We start from the raw sequence: 21,123 nt of genomic DNA, 5'->3' as shown, positions 1-21,123 counted from the left end.
AAAGCAAAAAAAACCAAAACAGAAATCCCAAACCACCTCACAATACTAACCTCCTACCACTAAACTCTGACATAGACAGAAAGGACATGGCTACATGGACATGCACAAAGAGAGTCAGCCTAGCTCTCTTCATTTTTAGTCAGCTGCAAGCCAGCTGTGGCTCTGAAATGAGACTCACTAGTTTCATTAGCTTGCTCCTCTGCTAACTATCTGGTTTCCCAGACAGGGGTGTTTACATCCAACAAGCTTCAAGCAAGGATGTCTCTGTATCCGCCTGCACAGATGTACCTTACAATAAATCGAGAAAGACAGTGGATATTGACATCATGCTTCTGGTTTTTGTCTCTTTCATTCTATTTCATGCAAAAAGGTTGAAAAGTCAGCGGAGCAACTGAAAACAGATCACTCGCTAAGAATTAATACTTAGTTCAGTCTGCTGGTTTCCAAAGACTATTTGATGCATATCAAAACCTCTAAAATCTCTGAGGAAATGGAGTTGGGTATCACTCTGTAATGTGACAGAGAATTTAACAGCTTACACACAAATCCCACTTAGAAAACTAAGATGTATTCAGCTGCTGTCCCAGTGGGTAACTTCAATAATATTTTTCCATGTTATAAGTATAAAAGCACAATTAAATAACTGTAAAATGTTAGTTATGATACTACTTTGTACGACATAACCACCTACCTCTAATCCAATCAAATAATGAAGCATATGCAAATTAAAATAATACAGGTCTGTTGTCCTGCTTGAAATAGTTTGATTTAGAATCATAGAATGGTTTGGGTTGGAAGGGACCTTTAGAGGTCATCTAGTCCAACCCCCTGCACTAAGCAGGGACATCTTCAACTAGATCAGGTTACCTAAAGCCCCATCCAACCTGATCATGAACACTTCCAGGCATGGGGCATCTACCACCTCTCTAGGCAACCTGTTCCAGTGTTTCACCACCCTCATTGTGAAAATTTTTTTTCCTTCTATCATGTCTAAATCTACTCTCCTTTAGTTTAAAACCATTACCCCTTGTCCTGTCACAACAGGCCTTGCTAAAGAGATCGCCCCCCTCCCTCCCATAGTCCCTGTACTGAAAGGCCACAATAAGGTCTCCCCAGAGCCTTGTCTTCTCCAGGCTGAACACCCCCAACTCTCTCAGCCTGTCCTCGTAGGAGAGGTGCTCCATCCTTCTGATCATTTTTGTGACCCTCCTCTGGACCCGCTCCAACAGGTCCATTAGGCGTATTTAGTACATCTCAGATACCCAGAGTTTTATTCCTACACTTTCTGACAAAGGATGGCCATTTTACAAACTTTATTTATGACACTAGTGGAAACTATACCTCATTTCTGTCCTGGTACAGAAGCAAAACTGTGCAACTGTGTAAGATCGGTTCTATGGAGGATGAGCAGAAGAGAGCATGGAAAGTCATAATCTTATCTACCAGGCTACATCTACTGCATCTAAAAGTGTATAAGATCTGCAAATTTTTCCCCGTTTTAAGAAGGCATATGCAAGAAGGGGGATGAGATGTACCAGGAAAGGCACTGCAGTAATGCTAAGAGTAACCTAGGAGCCCCAGAACGGTGACTAACCCACCCCCGCCCCAACTCCGCACTCCAGCTGTAACAGCGTTCCAGACCCCGCTCCGGCACCTCCCGCACCCAGATGTCGGCAGCCGCCAGGCCCGGCGGCCGGGCACCCAGAGTTCCCCTCCAGCGCAGCAGCAGAGGCCGCCCGCGGGTCCTGCCGGCGGGGGAGGCCCGTACCCCGCCGGGCGCCCCAAGGCCCCGCAGCCACCTCACGGCAGGTGACGGCCCCGCCGCGGCAGGAGCGGGCCGGGCCGCCCGGGCGCGTGCGCACAGCGACCGTTACCGCCTCCTCCGCCGCCGCCGTCGCCGCCCGCCTAGGCCTGAGCGTCTGCCTTCCCTCCCTCCGCCGCCGCCGCCCCTCGGCCCTCCGGGGCCGGTGGGCCGGGCCCCGGTCGCTGTGCTCACCGCGCTGCAGGTCCAGCTTCGTCTCACGGACGTAGTCGTCGGGGTTCCGGCTCAGCACCTTGACCCGCATCTCGCCGGCCACCGCCGCCGGGCAACACGCTCGCTCCCTCTACACGTGACCGGATGCGCCCGGCACGCAGTTCTCGCGCGGTGCCGGGGCCAACCGTCATCCCACGCCTGTTGGTTGGGCGGCTGGTTGGTTGGGTGGGAGCGGCGCCCCACCCCCTGCCCGCGCGCCGCCGCCGGCCATGAGCGCCCCGGGGTCCGCGTGTGCCGTGGGGGAACGGGCGGCGGCGCCGCCGCCCGCGCGGTCCCTGCTCCGCCACGTGCAGCTGGAGAACCTGGCGGCGGGGCTGAGCGGCGGCGTCGTCTCCACCCTGGTGCTCCACCCGCTCGACCTCGTCAAGATCCGCTTCGCAGGTGAGTCCGTGCTGGCCGCCCCCTCCCGCGCCGGGCCGGGGCTGCCGAGGCGGCGGGCGGGGGCGGCGGCGGCAGGGAGGGCCCCCGGGCGCGGCTCCCCCCGCAGCCTGCCGCCGGGGGCTGCCAACGCAAGCCGCGCGTTGCGCCCAAGCTCCACGGTAACGTCACGGAGCTCGCCGTTTCCGAGCCGCTGGCGTACCGTGCTGTTTGAGGGAGAGCACGGCCGGAGGAGCTTGCACGGTTTTGTCCAGGCCTGTGTGCGGGCGGGGCAGCCCCACGGCTTGGAATAAACAGGCCTACAGGCCGAAAGGGACGGTTATCCCGTTCTCTTCCCCCTTCTCCCAAAGCTCAACCTTCCTGTCATTCCTAGGGGCTATAAAACGATCGGCGAGCCCCCGGCTGCCTTCAGGCAGATTTGAGAGCTGACCAGGCTTTCCCCCCTCGCTTTCACGACCACCAGTGCCACAGGGCACTGCAAGACTGGCCGTTATTAACTGACAGATTGTCTCATGCCAAAGTTCGAAGTTCATCTTTATGCTAAAGATTTTCAACTCTCAAAGCGTAACAGTAGTTTTACAGTAATCTTGGTTGTTAAAATCAGTGCAGCGGTTTTGTAGAAAACTTTTACCTTGTTTGTTTTTCTGCAGGAAAACATGTCAGCTTCTCCGTGTTGATTTTGCTGTTAATATCAGAAACACGTTGCCCTTTTATCATGCTCTCTTTTACAGAAGTTGAAACATTTTTCTGTACCTTTGGATTGTTATCTTAAATGGATATATGGGTGTTTAAGATCTCAAAAACAAATAGCAAACTATCACATAGAAGTTTTACAAAATGTGAAGCATTACGTTTTCAAGCAGACTCTTTGCAAAGTTGGACAAAAACACTTCCATGAATATTCTCGCGTGGGCTCATCTTGGTCAGTATTATGAATAGCATAGCAAGCAGAAGTGCTCCCTTCTCTCTATTTTGCACTTGTAAGACTATGAAGTACTGTGACTAGTTTGGGGCTCACCAGTACGAGGAAGACGGTGACATGCTGGCATGATTCCAGCAGAGGCCACCAGGCTGGCAAAGGGTCTGGAGCACTGATTTAGAAGGACAGGCTAACAGAACAGGATTAGTTTGGCCTCACAAAGAGAGGGCTGAGGGGAACTATTACAGCAGTCTGTGGCTTTGTGATTGGAGGTCACAAAGAAGGTGAAGCCAGATTTTTCTTGGAGGTGAATGGTTGTAGGGCAAGAGGGAACAGGCACAAGCATGCAAAATTCCAGTTATTTATTAAGAGAAAGGATTTTTACTGTGAGAGCAGTTAAATATTGGAAGAAGTTACCCAAAGAGGCTGTAATCTCTTCAGCCTTGGAAACGTTCAGCAACCAACTAGACATGTCCCTGAGTAACCTGATCTAATTAGATCTGTTCTGAGCAGGGGATTGGGTCGGGTGACCTCCCAGAGGTCACTTACTTTCACATGCTTGTTTAGGTTGAAAATAACGATTCTTACATTTTATCTTCGACCAGGAAGTAAGAGCTGACACCAGAAGTCAATGTTACGAAGATCTTGGGCAGCATCATTGGCATACAGACTTGCATTCATGTCTCTTATTTTCCCACATTGTTTAATATGTTTATAAACCTGATCTAATGGCAGCATGGTAAAAAAATTTGGAAAGGTCTTTAGGAAAAGCCTAGCAGTGCTCATCCAGGAGGGAGAAAAGAGGCATTTAATTTGTGTTCTAGTTTTGAGTGATTATTGAGGCCTAGTCACAACATGCTTAGAAAAAGCATTTTGTCTTTAGTCCTGAAGTCTTTGTGTACAGTAGTGTACACAAAGTCCAAAGGAGAATGAATAATAAATATGGCACTGAACAGAAAACACCTGAAATTCATCATTACCAGGGTTAATCTTGATGGGGACACAAAAACTATGGACTGTAAAACACTGAGATTCATTTTCAGTGAAATTGCAGTCTAGCCTTATGTGTCTATATTAAGAATGAAAGCTGCTGCTACGTTGGCATTATAGGCTAATTTAGGTCAGAAGTGATCTTTGGAGTTCACCCCCTACTCAGATAAGGTCTGCTTAGATCGGATGGCGCAGAGTCTAGTCTGCTAAAGTTTTGAGTAGTTCCAAAGATGCCTCTTCAGGCAACTTGTTCCAGTATTTGACCACTCTGATGGAGAAAAAGTTCTGGTCAGATTCCCATCTGTTCCAACTTGTGTCTGTTAACTCTTCTCATCTCACTATGCGCTGTATCACGCATGTCATCAGTAATCAACTTACTCTTGCTGTTACAGTAGGACCAGCAGTAATTACCAGTGTAAGCTGTGTGAGCGTCTGTGTTGTAAGTGAAATCCACCAAACAAAAACCTGCATGTTTTTTATCTTTTGACAGTGATATTTTCTGAATATTTGCACAACCAGGTTATTTGGTTATTGGGTGGGAGAAGTGCATCCATTTGGTGTTTTCCTGCAAATCCATTCAATGAGAATAGAAAAACACATGAATTTTTTACAGAACTAAACTTTGAGTGCTCTGGTAAAAACTGTAAGACATGACACGTTGAAAATACTCAGAGCTTTATAGAATATTTTAAAGAGGAAGACTGAATTTAAGAGCTTGTCTAAACTCCTTATAGAAATGTGTTGTCAAAGACCCCTCAAGTATCACTTGAAATACAATGTAAAATTGCTAGGGTGCTAAAAAGAAGAGGAAAAAAACTTCAAAGCTGCTGCTCACCAAAAATGGATTTATTTAGCCTTGTCAGACTGATGGGAACTTTGCTCTTGCAGAGCTTAGAAGTTCTGGTTTGCTTTTTTTAAAAAAAAAACAAAAAAAAAAAAAAAAAAGGAAAAATAAACAAACAAAAAAAAAAGTTCTTTAACTCTAGACTTAGGAAGCTGTAAACCCCAACTCTTGCATACTTTTAAAAGAATACTTTAAAAATCCAGCTGCTCAGTTAGTTTTCATGTTCATTTGCAGCTTGGTTTGGAGGTTGTATACTTCTGTGGTGGCTTTTACACAGCTGAACTTCATGCTGCCTGCAGTGTTTTTCATTATAATGTCTTCCCTTTGTAGTAAGCGATGGATTGGAGCTGAGGCCCAAATACAACGGGATTCTCCACTGTATGACCACTGTCTGGAAGCATGAAGGACTCCGAGGCTTATATCAAGGGGTAACTCCAAACATGTTGGGAGCAGGGGCGTCCTGGGGACTTTACTTTTTCTTGTAAGTAGAACTGAAAAATGTATCATATCGTGTGCTTTACACTGCGTCTTCTTTTGGGGGGTGTAATAATGTGCTAAGTGGCTTATAAACTTTTGATTCTTTTGGTAAGTGTGGGTCCGTTACCCTTCATTATGGTTTGCTGTTTTAGAATTTAAGCAATTTGAGTCAAAGACCTGTTACTCTGTCAAGTACAGTGCATTGCCTTGATGCTGTGAAAATACTAAGGAACTTGAGAGATGTTGACTCATTCATGAAGAATCCTCTGAAAGTGCCAACACACTGTGTTTAAAACCTCACAAAAAATAAAAACCTAAATTGATCTGTTAAGAATTATATTACATGATAAAGTTTTCTACTAAAGCTAAATGTTTAACTGATTGTAATAATTTTAGTGACAGTTGGTTCTTTCATTGTTTTTGTGAGTTGATGGGCTTTGCTTATAAAGGCTGGTTTTTAATACTCAATCTTTTCTACATCATTAGCTGTGTAACTGTGACCTGTTTTACTGCTGATGCCTATTAATTGAAACACTTTACAGAACAGTTAGTTGGTATGCCTATGCAAACTTCGCTTGTCTAGACTGTTATTGTTTTACTTCAGTCCCCAAGCTTTGCTGTCCATTCCTGATGACAGTTCAGCTCCTGTTGACATTTCTCAATCCACAAAGACTGGAAACTGGATCAAGAGAAGATAGTTCAGTGTATTTCTGAGCTAGAAGATAGATAGCTGTCACTGTTGCTTTCAATAAAAAGGAGGCTATCTAATCAGCTTCTTTTAGAAGTTAATTCTTGACATCCAATAGCCATTTTAAGATGCAATCCCACTGACACTGTAATACTTTATCAATTTAAATTTGTATTACCATAATTCACTTTGAAGAGCTAACTTCTCAGAAATCAATTAATCAACTAAACAAAGATAGTTTGCTTGGATATCTGTTTTCCAAGGCTGCATACCACCTAATGTTTTCCATGATCTTAAATGAGGTGTTTTGTTGTTTTGGGTTTTTTTAGTGAGGTAGGTTTGTTTTCACCTTTGTCAAAATATATTTTATGTTTTCCAGTTACAATGCCATCAAAGCTTACAAGAAGGAAGGGAAGCTGGAAAGTCTCAGTGCAACCGAACACCTAGTGTCAGCTGCAGAGGCTGGTGAGTTTAAATGCAAAGATTAATGTTTGCTTCTAGCCTTTCCATCAGTTGCTCCCTGCCTTTGTGTCGGTGCTGCTTTTTCTTACAGGTGGCAAGTGTAAGCGTTCGAGTCCAAATGCAGTTGTTTATTGTCTGTAAATAAATTAATGATGTCTAAGATGAGTCGATAGATCACTGTGGTCTTTTCACTCTTTCTCAGAAATAGCAGTTGTCAAAATACCTTTTTACCTTGTTTTCATTCTGTATAAGTGTTTTCCATGTTTAGTACTATATTGAGTCCCAAAATATAACTATATAGATCTGCTACTATCAGCTTGTTAGCTCATTAAATGTTGAACACTTAGGCCTGGAAAAGAGGCCTACTGAAGTTAACAGAATAAGTGAATTGGTCACTAATCTTTGAAAATCTTTATCTATGGTCCAAGTTTTCTTGGAAACTGAAGATCTGAAATACAAATACAACTTTTATCAGGAAGACTGTTAATATGTTGTTTCTGATGTATGGTCTTGGACATGCTTCTGTGTTGTGTTTAATCAAGGCAATTGAGAAGACTTTTTATTAGAATGTTGGAGCATTCATTTAATGTTGAAATATGAGGCATATTGTTTGATGTGAAAAACAGTAATGGGTTATTTTACAACTGTATTTTCAATAACCCGTAAAGCTATAACAGGTTGCTTCTATTAACCTGTCCATATGATTAGGCAAATTCCTCATGACTGAGGTGTCCGTTAAAGTTTGAACAATTGTATGCCCAAAGAATAACTCAGATATTCAGGAGTACATAAAAAAATTACTTATGTTTCCTATCTACTACAGATTACACTACTGACTACGGAGAGGTGAGGCAAAAAAGGGGTGTACTAGGACTATGCAAAAAGCTGTATGCTCGGCAGAAGTACCCCAGCAGGAGTAGGTTGGACTTGATTGTGAGCTTTGAAGGCAGAGAGGGGGAACAATGGTGTGCATAAACTTCACCTGTTTTAAGTAATATGAGTATTCTTGTAGGATAAGTAGGTTTGTTATTGTAGAAGCCTGTGTTACACTGGACTGAAAAAACTGGGACAAGCTTTGGAGATGGCATAACAATCAGTCTGACTTCTGTCTGTTCTCAGGAGCCATGACTCTCTGCATTACAAACCCAATATGGGTAACGAAGACACGACTTGTGCTACAATATGACGCTGGTGTTGATCCGTCAAAGCGGCAGTACAGAGGCATGTTTGATGCTCTTATAAAGATATACAAGACGGAGGGCGTACGTGGCTTGTATAAGGTAATAAAATCTAAGAAACTGGCACCACCCAGTAGCATGGTGAGACTTGTAAATACTCGTCTACAAAAAAGTAAACCAAGTAATTTTTTTGTATTAGCTCACTTTTATTCTGTGAGTCGTCTTTTCCACTAAATAACTGCAGCGAAAAGGCTTAATCAGAAGAAAAGCTATTAGACTGTTGAAATGTAGGAAATGGCTGAAGAATAAAGTGTAAGCTTTATGGCTAAGCCGTCTTCTATTGGGTGATAATGCTGAAATGAGAGTAAACTGCAGGTGGCTTTTTAATATTTTGGAGTCTTCCTATAATTAGAATTTGGATAAGGAGTCCAGCAATAGTGTAATCTATCTTGCTGCTAGTGCTTGCTTCCATTTCATCCCTTATCTCTCTCTTTCTGACATCTTATGGAATATAACATATGACTAAAGTAATTGCTAATTTTTTCTTCCACAATGGATGGTTTCACAACTACTCATTTGCCCTCTAGTTATTGAGGTCTGTAATCTGTCATGTCTAGATCTATAAAATTTGCAGACTTCTAAATATGGTCTGTGTATGTGTGGGGTTTTTATTCCTTTTAATTTGGGGAGACAGATGGCAACTGGATTTGGACTTTTTACCTCCTCCTTCCTTCAGGCCATGACATCAAGATGCATTCATCAGTGCCTGGAAGGTGTGAAGAAACCTATTTTAGTTCAGTCTGGCTCTTCTCCTGCAAGTAATGCTGTAGAACAAGAATGCTATCTCTTAGGAATTGTCCTAATTACTGGACATTAACTTATTTTATTTGCGGTGAAAAAAATAATCCTTCCTATGCTGAAAGACTAGTATGCCACCTACTGATGAATGCCGAATTCTGACACCAGGACAAGGCACCTTACTTATTCCTAAATTGAAATTGTCCAGTTTTCTGATTTGCCTGCCTAGATGTCTGCTGTGTTCCATGTAGCTAAGGTCTAATTTCTTGAATCTCTTAGGGTGTAAGATGTCTTTCCATCTTTCCACTTCTTTGTAATGTTAATCTGCAAGTGGGGAACTAAACCAGGTACTTCCTTTGAAAGAGCAAATTACTTGCTAAATCTGCAAAGAAGGTGACCTAGATAGGTCCTGAGTGACCTGTCTAACTATGCACACTGAGCAACTTCCATTTGACGTCAGGATTCCCTCAACCTTATCTATACCAAGGAAAAAGGCATCTCTTCAGGTGGCTCTTTGACTTGTCCATACTTTAGCCTTCCTCCATTTTCTGTTTTCAGGGGTGTTTTTATTTTTACTTTCTTTATTTGAAATTTGACAGCTGAAGTTTTGTTGATTGCCCTGAGTTGCAGGGGCTGTGGTGCACACAAATACCTTCTTTCTCCTCATAATCTTAATTTCAGATAGAGTTCCTTATAGCAAATAAGGGTATCTTGGAGAATACGACCACAAGTTGGAAATAAAATCTGGAAGTATCACAGAATTACAGAATGGTGGCTGTTGAAAGGACCGTCTGAAGGCCATCGTGTCCATCTCCCCTGCTTGAGCAGGCACACCTAGAGCAGGGGGCACACGAATGTGTACAGGAAGGTTTTGAATATATCCAGGGAAGGAGACTCCACAACCTCTCCAGGCTCTGTCACTGCTCTGTCATCCGCACAGTAAAGGATTTTATTCTCATGTTTAGCTGAACTAACCCAGGTCTTTCAGCCTTTCCTCATATGGGAGATGCTCCAGTCCCCTGATCCATCTCCATAGCTCTCCTCTAGACTCTCTCCAGTAGTTCCCTGTCCTTGAATGAGGGAGCCCAGAACTGGACAGAGTACTCCAGATGTGGTCTCACGAGGGCAGAGTAGAAGGAGAGGATAACCTTCCTTGACCTGCTGGCCACACTCCTTTTAATGCAGCCCAGGATACCGTTGGCCTTCTTGGCCACAAGGGCACACTGCTGGCTCATGGCCAATTTGTTGTCCACCAGCACTCCCAGTTACTTCTCAGCAGAGCTGCTTTCCAGCTTTTCAGCCGCCAGCCTGTACTGGTGCATGGGGTTGTTCCTCCCCAGGTGCAGGACCTTGCACTTGCTCTTGCTGAATTTCGAGGTTCCCCTTGGCCCAGCTCTCCAGCCTGTCCAGGTCTTGTTGGATGGCAGCACAGCCTGCTGGTGTGTCAGCCACTCCTCCTAGTTTGGTATCGTCAGCGAACTTGCTGTGGGTAGTTCTTTTCTGATCGATCTGAGATTAGTCTTCTAAAGAATGGTATTTCTGTCCAAGCAATTCCATATCTTGCTCTCTATTGCACAAGGTGTTATTACTGGTCTGAGCAATTCCTTTCAGTCCTTTGGGGCACAAGACTAGTAATGTCAGGATGCATCAATCTTTCTAGAAGGGATCAAAGCTGTCTTTGTTAGCTCTGTTGCGTATTGTTCATTCATTGAACTATAGTTCATCTGAAGCTAGGTTCTTCAATAACTTGTTCTTCTTGAACTTGGCCTAGTTTTGAAAAGACAGGAGCCTTTCCTTTACTGATTATCCCAGTAACCATCTAGCCAGTGATCTTCTCCGCTCTCTGTCCCTTAGGTTTTGTCCTTTTGCCTCTATCCCCCAGATGAGTGGGGGCACAGCTGCTCTGCCACATGCCAGGCTGAGGAAAAAAAATAACAGTTTGGGGTTATGTAATTTTAACACACCTATAGATTTCTTGGAGATCTGAACTCTAAAAATTTCTTTCCCATGAAGTAGAATGTTATGTGGCCATCTCCGTGTTAAGAGTGCTGTATGGTTCTTTTCAAGTATAAGGCAGGAGGGCCCAACATTGTAAAATAATCATAAGATTGTAGGAGTTGACATGTTAAGAAAAACATGACATAACTCGGAATCTTGGGAGACTGTTAGATGTGTAGTCTAGAGTGACTGACTGCTAAAATGTCAGTCAAGAATGAAACATTCTTCCTGGCCTCCATGCTTCTGTATTTGTATTTTCAGTTTCATTCTCTTTCAGCGATGATGTAGAAGCAGCAATTAGAAATAGAGCACAGGAAGCATAGAAAATTTAAGGAGATTAAAGGAAAATACAGAGTCATCAAGACTGAGAATAACAATGCAGTATGCTAACAACAACAAAAAAATCCTAGCAGTAATGTGTGCTCATTACCAAGTGAAATAGATATACTGGACACTTCTGTATTGTCTTTTCACCTCTGGTAGGCAAGATTCTATACTCTGAGGATAACAATTTTTTTCCAGTCCATTAATGTCTAAGGCACTTAGTGCTCTCTATTTTGCTATGCTTTTGCTTATGCTATTTTCCTTCTTGCAAATGGGAAGCTTGTAAGCTAAGTGAATTTCTATGTCTTTGTACTTGTATTTAGCAAAATCCGTGGAGATTTGGCTGTCTTGGTTTTAACTTTAGACCCAGGTTCTACAGAGAGACAGAGGCATAAATAACTTTCACATAAAAGATGGTATCATTTTTCACCATGAAGGAATCAAGATCCATTGGGAGATAATGGCATATTTCCAGTGTCTTTCTGCACAGGTTGTCAGAGCAGGGCACTGTGATACTACTGGTCTTTGGTACACTGAGAACCCAAATGAAGACAACACTAAACAGATTACAAGGGGAATCTGCTGTGTTCTTTCAAAACATAAAGCAGAAGCTGCACTGGCGTGAGTGCTCTCAAACGCTTCCGGCAGCGATGTGAGTACCACATCAACAGATGAACCTTGTCCCCTACTTTACTAAGAAGCACAGGCTTTCCACTATATACATTTGCTTATGTTCCTTTTCATTGCGATGGGCAACCTTTGAAACACTATTCAACAGGACGTTTTTCTCTTGTTTTGGATTTTCGGCATTTACAGCTGTTTAAGCCAACTTTAAAATACAAATTTTTTCCCACTGCCTACTATTCAGAATTATATGCTTTACCATTTACATTTTTAATTATATATTTAATTCTGTCTATCGTTCTAATCCTGCAAAAGGGAATTCAAACAGGACTTCTTTGAGCAACCGTTGATCCTGTCAAGCCTTTATGGCAAAAATCTCCCAAAGATATATTTTGAATATTCAAGTAAAAAATAGCAAGAAGTACATGAAGTGAAATGATTTAAAATTTGAACTTCACAGTCATATTATAGATTAAAAATAAATATAAAATCCTATCAAATTTTGTGGCAAGAAAGATTTTTGTGTAAAATTACAAGATTAAGAAAATAGAGTAGGAGTATCTTTCAAAAACTTCCTCAGCCAAGATATTTCATTACCGTAAAGAAATCCATTTTGCTTTGAAACGTTTTTCCATAAGAACACATTGTTTTGTATGATCAGTAGAAGCCTGGATCAGCTCATACTTTACTGAGGCACACTGGGCAATAGTTGCCTCACTCCCTTCAGTCTTTGGAAGCTTTCCCTATCAGCACAAGACTTAGAGCGTGCTGGTATTCATTTAGCAAGTATCATCAGTAGATGCTTTAGGACTCTTGGGTGCAAGTTATCCAAGTCTGCTGGCATAGATTTAAGAGTTTAGCACTCTTAAATGTTGTTTAACATTCTACTTTTGTTGGTGGGGAAAATATTACCTCATTCTGCTATGATATAAATACATTATTCTAATTCTTTCCAAGAAGAGAGCAATTATTTCCTCTGTCTTTTAAAAGTTTTACTGTCTAATCATGGGCAAATATTTGTGAAGATTTTCCCTGCTATCACTATACATAAATTTCATACTGTTCCTTGTTCTGCTGACCCAGATAGTTTTTTCTTTGGTATTTTTGATAATTTTGTTTTTCTCTGTTCTATGCCTTCTGTTTTTATATTACTGGTTAATTTTCTTTTCTGATCCAAAGTTGTCCTTTTCCCTCTGTTGTGATCCTTTGACTTTAAACTTCACAAAATTCTATGATTATGCACACAGTTGATGCAATATAGATGTTTGGTTTAGTTCCACTTTTTCTCATTTGGGGAAGTGTTCTTTCTGGGACTTTAGCCCTTAATGCATTTTGTCAGTTCATGGTTATAGGTTCATAGAATGGTTTGGGTTGGAAGGGGCCTTTAAAGGTCATCTAGTCCAATGCCCCTGCGGTGGGCAGGGACATCTTCAACTAGATCAGGTTGCCTTAAGCCCCATCCAATCCGACCATGAACACTTCCAGGCGTGGGGGCATCCACAACTTCTCTGGGCAACCTGCTCCAGCTGGACATAGAGCCGTTGACTGTAACGCTTTGGATGCAGCCACGCAGCCAGTTCCTCATCCATCCATTGAACTCTCAAACCTCTCTAATTTAAAGACAGGGACATTGTGTGGGACTGTGTCAAAGGCCTTACACAAGTCAAGGTAGGTGACAGCGATTGCTCCTTCCTTATCCACCAAGGGAGTCAGTCACTCTCTCATAGAAGGCCACCAGGTTAGTCAGGCACAATAAGTTCATGACCATTATTTTCTACTGTGAGAAGAAATTCATCCTCATTTATCAAAGATATATTAACAATCACTTCCTAAATGGCTGTAATATCATAAACTTAAGAAATCTATAGCATGCAGAGAGCTAATCTCTGTGGTAAACTAATCTTGAAGTGGTAGAAGCTCTATGCAGTTCTTATGCCTGCTGTTCTTCTAGGTTGTGGTGGTTTGTTTTTGTTGTTTTGTTGGGGTTTTTTTTCCAAGTTAGGAGTTTATGAAGTAATTTATCATTTTGTCCTGCTACACTATTCCAGTGGAGTCCTACCAAGATTCCTTCTCTTCTTCTTCTCCAGGCTCTTAGCAGTACATTGATAAATCTTTATTCAACATTCTGGGCTTCTGATTTAGTCTAATGCAGAGTTTTGTGTTTGGACACATCTTTTCATTCTTCTGTCTTACCTGAACGGATCATGGGAATTAAGATAAAACTGTTTGATATTGGTATTTTGGGGAAATTTTGGTTCCTTGAGTACTTTTACCCGCGTTTTAATCATTTACTCCATTATAATATTCCCTTTGCAACAGTTTTCAGCCAGCCTGTGGCTCCCTTAAGTAATTTCTGGCAAAGATAATTAATTCCCCATTTATTTGTATTTTTTCCAGTGTAAGTAACCAACTCTTCAAAAAGAGAATGTGTTTCTCACAACCCATGCAGCTGTCAGCTCATGTTCAACTGAGCTAGTCCTGCTCCTGAAGGAACTCCTGCCTTCTCTTCCTTGTAGAGACACTTCAGAAAATACCTGTTTTCCTTCTTCATTTCAACTTTTTTGAAAGAAAATGTTTCTGTATATTTTCATATTTTGCTGTCCATTACTGCTTCTTAAAAATGGTGAAGATTTCCCAGACTGCTTTGCTATACCTGTGGTCACTCTGCTGGGCTGCCTTGGGATATGCTCAGAACAGGGAGAAAAATGCACTCAAACTGATCCAAATCCTAGATCTATTTGTATGAGTTAGCTTTCCATCTGTGCCCTTCAGCAAGTATATGTGTGTCCATGGGAAAGACACTGAGCTGCTGGAGTATGTGCAAAGAAGGGCGGTGAAGTTGGTGAAGTGTCTAGAGCACAAGTCTTAAAAGGAGCAGCTGAGGGAACTGGGGTTGTTTAGTCTGGAGAAGAGGAGGCTGAGGGGAGACCTTGTCACTCCCTACAACTACCTGAAAGGAGGTTGTAGTGAGGTGGGTGTTGGTCTCTTCTGCCAAGTAACAAGGGATAGGACAAGAGGAAACAGCCTCAAGTTGTGCCAGGGGAGGTTTAGATTGGATATTTGGAAAAATTTCTTTGACTGAAGGGGTTGTCAAGCACTGGAACAGACTGCCCAGGAAAGTGGTTGGGTCACCATCCCTGGAAGTATTTAAAAAGACATGTAGCTGTGGTATTCAGGGACATGGTTTATTGGTGGCCTTGGCAGTGCTAGGTTTATAGTTGGACTCAATCATCTTAAAGGTCTTTTCCAACCAAAATGATTCTATGATTCTATATATGTACACACTTTTTTACATAGAAATATATAAAAGTGCATCTGTGATATATATACATACACACACATATCTATCTCCAGGACTTGATCACAAGAATTTTTTGGTACCTCTGCTCCTGATGGCCCTCCTCACTGAGATGCCAGCTTCTGTCATTGCCTCACCAGTCTCAGGTGGGAGCTAAACAACTGAGCAGTACATTTGCAAGATTGCAGCTTGATTTGTATTCTTAGAGTCCTGATCCCTGTTACCAGCTTTTTAAGACCTGTGCTTGTGCTCTATGAGGTGGAGTCCCTAGGCCACTTGTTTTATCTTGCTTACTCAGTAGCTGTCTTTAGCCTGTATGTCATTTGGAGAAAAGCAACATTTATTCCACTTCTGTGTGATCCCTGCCATCAGGAAAACTGACCCAGAATCGGCTTTGAGTCATGCTGCACAGTGACAGTTGTGCAGTCACAATTTGTCAAGTAATGGAGGACACACGTATGTGTGTAAGCTGAGCTCTGTCAAGTTGTATGGTTTTTGTGCATTGCTGTTTAACCTTGGTTTATTCCTTTTTTTTAGGGATTTGTGCCTGGTCTGTTTGGAACTTCACATGGAGCGCTTCAGTTCATGGCATATGAAGATTTGAAACTGAGATACAACAAGTACAGAAACAGAGTATCAGATACAAAATTGGTATGATCTCTGAGAATAAATGTATGTTGTGGCATGTGAATAAGTGGAATTTTATTCCATTTGTCTAGGTCGTAGAAAGTATTGATACATTAATTGGAATGTAGAATATATAGAAGGAAATTATACTTTTTGACTTTTTAGGATCAAGCAACTGGTTAGCACTGTTTTCCTGTAGGGAAACCAAATTCTTATTTTGGCAAGTGATTTGAGAATTTTAGAGGTAGGAATGTTTTTCTGTATTTGTGGAACCATAGGTGCTGGTCTTAAACACTTACACCTGACCAGTTTTCCATGTAAGCTGGGCAAAGGTAGTTACTTTTGGAAGAAGTGTTTCACTTCATAGGAATAAGAGGGCACAATACACATTTTAACAATTAATTACTTGTAGCACTGCATACAGCAAACGTCGCCAATTATCAGGGGGAAAAATCTAGAGCATTACTTAGTTCAACATTTAAAAATCAAGTAAGATTTTGGGAAATTGGCTAATTTAAACCATACTTAAGAAAAGCCTGGTAATTCTTGTTGCTTTTAGAACACTGTGGAATACATAACAATGGCAGCTGTGTCCAAAATATTTGCTGTGTCTGCAACATATCCCTATCAAGTTGTGCGAGCTCGTCTTCAAGATCAGCATAATACGTATTCTGGTGTGTTTGATGTGATCCGGAGGACATGGAGGTAGGCATGTAGAATTTAAAGCTTACATCTTGGAAAGTGAGTCTTACAGAATCCAGACTATGTTTACTGTCTTCGATGCTGACTTGCAGAACCAGTGCAGCTCAGAGCAAAGAAAATATTAGCTGTACAAAGTCATTTTGTGCAAGATGCCACTAACAGCAATAATCTAAGGACAAAGGAGGAGATAGGAGAGGGTCAATGCTAGACTGCAGGCTTCTGTTGTTTATTTTGTCTCCCTTCTCTCCTCCCCAGCAAATTTTACTTACAGGTTAAAAAATAACATTGAGTTAGCTGTTCTGGGGCTCTTAAACAATGAAGTCTCACTTGAACTGCTTTAGATTATCACATATGACAGGAGTGTTTTGCTGCTGGCAGTTGTGGCTAATCCAGATTCCTAGTGGGAAGAATTGAGCTAGCCAGAGCTGTTTGTACTGATATCCCTGGGTTACCCTGGGGCCTGACTGTATTTGTAGTCTAGTCCCAGCTTCCTGTAGAACCTTTAGAGAATTGCTACCTCACACCTATACGTACCTTCTCACAAACCCTCTTCCCTTAGCTCCACAAGGCACATGAGAGTTTTCACACAGAACTCTGGCCACCTTTGCAGTATGCAACCAATATTAATCTTGCTTTGGACACTGTTTCTGAGTTGCAGCATACTGCTAGGGGGACGTGGAGTCATCTAACTCCTGGGGTATTAGAAGTGGCACCTGAATGAGTGTATAAGGCTGTGTTGTTGCATGACCACCCCTGGCTCGGAGGCAGTACGACCATTGTGACTGAAGCCAATTCAAAGTGAAAATAGCTCTGATGTCTCAGCACTGCACCCTTCAGTGCTGCAGTCTATGGGAAGGCTTATTGGTTCTGATAAACTGCAAATGTGTACAGCCATTCTGGGGCCACTACTGTACACATTATGAAACAAATGCAACGTAGAGCCCTGGGGAGGGTAGGGTAAACCGCACCCAAGCACTTGCCAGGATCTTTGTTAACCGTACTCATCGCTCCAGATGTCCTAGGCGTCTATGAAGCTGGAAATTAGGGAGCTGAGACGAAGGGTCTGAAACTTTTTAACAGCCCTAACATCAGTACTCTGATTTCAACCAGGAGAAGTTAGATTCTCATTTATTGGCCAGTGGAATCAAAATTCTGGACAAGGTGCTTTAATTCTCTGAAAATAAATGCTGACTTTTCCTTAGTCACGTTGACTCTCAGCTCACTTGCTGTTACATGACCCAAAACCACCGAACCTTTCAGCCCTGCTGGCTTCAGTGAGATTAAATATGTAAATGCTTTTTGGAACAGGCTGCAGAAATTTTAAGTTATTTTAATAAGTTCTTGTGGCATGAAGAAAGATACTAAATTGCCTCCTACTTAGACAATACAAAAAAACACCACAAAACCCCACCCAAATCCTAGGCTAAATAACTGACCTACAGAACACTATTTTATATTCAGAAGAGAAAATTATGGGGTAAGTTTTGATATATTATGGCTCTTTAAACACTATAGTAAGAAATTAATCTGGAATTGTTATTCCTAACCTGAAGCATCTCTCTCAGTGAGAGCATGAGAAAAAAATGCTAGGTTTTGTTTTATATTTGATTTCTATTAAAAGACATAAATTTAAACTGAATGTTTTTCTGTGTCTTTAAAGGAAAGAAGGAATACATGGATTTTACAAAGGAATTGTCCCCAACGTGATCAGAGTGACTCCTGCCTGCTGTATTACCTTTGTCGTTTATGAAAAGGTGTCTGGTTTTTTACTTGGTTTTAGAAAAGAAACTAATTAAAGGTATGAGTTTGGGTTCATAAGGAATCTATCGCTTATTTTTATATTTATGATCTAGGAGAGATTTAGTTCAGCAGTCTTTTTTGACACTGTGAATTAATCTAGTATTTTGAGGAAAGAACCTGGAGATAGTAAAACCCTGCCAACATCTCTTCTGCTGAATGTTCCTTCGTTGCTGCCTTCCGCTCTGAATCAGCTGTGTCTTCTTGACACGGATGTCTCAGCAACTGTGAAATAACAGCACTGTGACTGGGTGCGGGCAGCTGTGCAGCAACTCCGTTCATCCCGGTCTGCCTGGAATAATGGACTGATCTGTTTTGACACGTCTCAAGATAACAGTTGGTCAGATTCTACTCCTACAGAAGTGGAAAACTTCATATAAAAGCAACTCTGGGGCCTGCAAAACTTTCTTAAATCTTTATCTGAACCTCATGAAGAAAGTATGTATATAGTTGCTTACAGCAATGTCTTCTGAATCAACCTCTGTGTTATTAGTCAGATTTTAGGACATGGAACGCTCCAAATTCCATTGCTCATCCAACACAAAAATGCTGCCTCAGTGGGGTGCAGTTTGGAAACTCAAATTGTTTTGTAAAACAGCTGTCTATTCTTCGGTTTGAATAATTGCCAATCTGATGAAACCCAGTTCTTGTCTCATACCAGGACAGACTTGCATTGTGGTTTTTGGCTTGCTTTCAGCACCAGACCAAAGTGTATGTTGTATGCATTGCTGGCCACTTACGGATGAACAGATTCATTTTCTCCCTCTTCCCTGCCTGCCCTCTCCCTCTCTCCATCTCTCTCTCTGAGTGAGTTTCTGTCTCCATTACTGATACATCTGACCAAATATTACTAAGCAAATACATATTTGAAAGTAGGCTTAGCTAACATTTCAGAAATGAGGCTTTTTTCCTAGTCTGTGTTTTCCCATAGTGATGCAGTTTACAAACTTAGCGATAAACTAAATTACAGTACATATTAGTGAATTTATATAATAATGATGTTTATTTGTATGCCACTAATTGCTGTCAGAGATACGTACTTTTTGGAAGTCTGGGTTTATTTTTCTAGTTCTTCTTTAACAAAATACATTACTGGCCATAACATCCATCTTCTGCTGTTAGTAAGAAGGTATTAAGAAGTATCTCAGAAGTATCACTTAACAAAGGAAGAAGTAAATTAGCAAAGATTATTCAACAGGTAGGGGGAAATAATCAGTTTTGTGAGGAGAGGAGAATACTATCCAGCTGAATAATGGCTTAGAAAAGTTTCCTGTTTAACAAAAAACTAACCTAAAGCAGAAATTTAACAGATTAGGGTATTGGTTTCAATTTTAAACTAAAATCTGGAAGACTACAGAAATTGCTCGATATTTTGAATCTTAATTCGGCAATCCACTTGCTTGTTTCTGTTGATACTATTGCCACATACCACATTTTGTATATCCTTACCTTTATTAATAATTCACACTTTCTCCTCCATGATCTCATCTCCCCTACTGATACAGTTGATAATCTCATCTGAAAAGGACATGTGGCCATCATGGCTGGCTTTAGCTTTTATTATGAAAGTTTCCATGTGCATTTAGCCAAAGATCAAATTTACTGGAGCCTTGCCATGCAAATTACTGTATATATCGCTAACAGCTACTACTTCTGTTTTTGGAGGGCATTTACTTGTTCTTGTGTTTTCTACTATGCAGAATGAATTTAATGGAACACTGAGTTCACCCAGGGTCCAAAAAATATTCAGAAGTCATATGAATAAATCATAAGAAAAGAATAAAAGCTGTGCACTTACCGCCCTGGATTAGTGTGCTCTAGGCCCCCGACAACTTGCTCGTGCTCCAGGATAAATATGAAGACGGGCTACAAGCATGTACACAACCAGTTACTGTATGTTAACTGACATTCTGTGCATTCACACCATAGCTGAGCTCATAGTAACTTGCTTGTGTTCAGATACCTTAAAACCCATCGTCCAAGCCAAGGAAAACAGTACAGTTCTTCAGAGAAAAAATACCAGCTGTATAATTTGCTGGCTTGCAGCAATATCACACATAAGCTTGCAGTTGGGAAAGCCTGAATGCTCTCCTAGCTGCAGTTGTGTTCCTCCAGCATTCTTAACAAAAGCTGCAGACGAGAGCTACTAACTTGAGACATGCCTGGGGAAAATCTTATAACCTGTTCAGAAAAAAAGCTGAGATTTAATCCGAAGTAGCTGAAAATAAATTCTGTATCTCAGATTTAGTGTCTTTTCCTTTTAATTTCTGGGAAGACTACATTTCTGCATGTTGTACATGCTTTTTCTTGTTTAATTTCATTCATGTAAAATTGATGTTGTAATATAAATATTGTTTCCCTTTAGAATCTGTACAATTTTTAATAATGTTTATCACTTGTTGTCTTTGGAAGAAAATACCTGAAATGCTGAAGCTAATGCAGTGCTGGCATGGTCAGTGTTATTCTTATTTCCATGTCTTCCAAACTATTTAATATATCTAGCTTTTCATTAACACCAAAGTGACTGTGTATATGTGAAAGGCTAAATCCAGAATTATTTTACTGGAGCAATGAAATTAAGCTTTGTAACTATAAAATGATTTAGTATCTGTGTGCTAATATTGGAGACCAGTAATAGATTTTTATTCTGAAATCCAGGCTATTGAGAAGTGAGAGACGGTGAGCTTGGATAGTCTGTTTTTACTTAGCTATTCAGAACGAGGTATTTAACACTTACCACATCGGCTAGGTCACAGTTAAGTTGCCAGGAGTTTGTTGAGAGACCTAAGGCTGTACCAGCAGAGCATCCTATTCTGTAGTCAGGGTCACAGGAGTAGATGTTATGTATGTTTTCTGAAGGCTAAAGCCAAGACCTGAGTTTACTTTCTTTGAACCTTCTATGAAGTCTTCTAAAAAACTTGTGTAACACCATGTAAAGTTCCTTAAACAGTTTGATGATAAAATAAAATAGTCTGGATTTTTTT

General features: G+C 41.4%; 2 protein-coding genes across 2 annotated transcripts in view; one reads left to right on the top strand and one right to left on the bottom strand.

Annotated features, from left to right (window-relative positions):
• The window catches only part of DCAF13 (DDB1 and CUL4 associated factor 13), a 29,268-nt gene extending 27,116 nt beyond the window's left edge, over positions 1-2,152 (bottom strand). Inside the window, exon 1 of the mRNA XM_075085576.1 lies at positions 1,997-2,152. Within this exon, the coding sequence (XP_074941677.1) occupies positions 1,997-2,066 (70 nt within the window). The 5' untranslated portion in view covers positions 2,067-2,152. The remainder of the gene's footprint in view (positions 1-1,996) is intronic.
• On the top strand, positions 2,129-21,122 carry SLC25A32 (solute carrier family 25 member 32). Its single transcript, XM_075085578.1, has 7 exons — positions 2,129-2,416; positions 5,497-5,647; positions 6,711-6,796; positions 7,913-8,073; positions 15,551-15,664; positions 16,200-16,345; positions 18,003-21,122. Exons 1-7 carry the CDS (start codon positions 2,245-2,247, stop codon positions 18,136-18,138), a joined length of 966 nt encoding a protein of 321 aa, XP_074941679.1. The 5' UTR covers positions 2,129-2,244; the 3' UTR covers positions 18,139-21,122.
• Position 21,123: the final 1 nt, after the last annotated feature.

Source organism: Phalacrocorax aristotelis, chromosome 2 (genome assembly GCF_949628215.1).
Source record: "Phalacrocorax aristotelis chromosome 2, bGulAri2.1, whole genome shotgun sequence".
NCBI classification, from domain to species: Eukaryota; Metazoa; Chordata; class Aves; order Suliformes; family Phalacrocoracidae; genus Phalacrocorax; species Phalacrocorax aristotelis.
The sequence above is the reverse complement of the archived record's forward strand: the minus strand, read 5'-3'. Positions and strand labels throughout refer to the sequence as shown.

What these genes read in the sequence shown, in the direction of transcription:
- SLC25A32 (XM_075085578.1), top strand. Translation starts at nt 2,245, where the DNA reads ATGAGCGCCCCGGGGTCCGCGTGTGCCGTGGGGGAACGGGCGGCGGCG. An exon ending in CGTCAAGATCCGCTTCGCAG is followed by an intron (nt 2,417 to 5,496) that starts GTGAGTCCGTGC and finishes TTCCCTTTGTAG; the next exon opens with TAAGCGATGGATTGGAGCTG. An exon ending in GAGTATCAGATACAAAATTG is followed by an intron (nt 15,665 to 16,199) that starts GTATGATCTCTG and finishes TGTTGCTTTTAG; the next exon opens with AACACTGTGGAATACATAAC.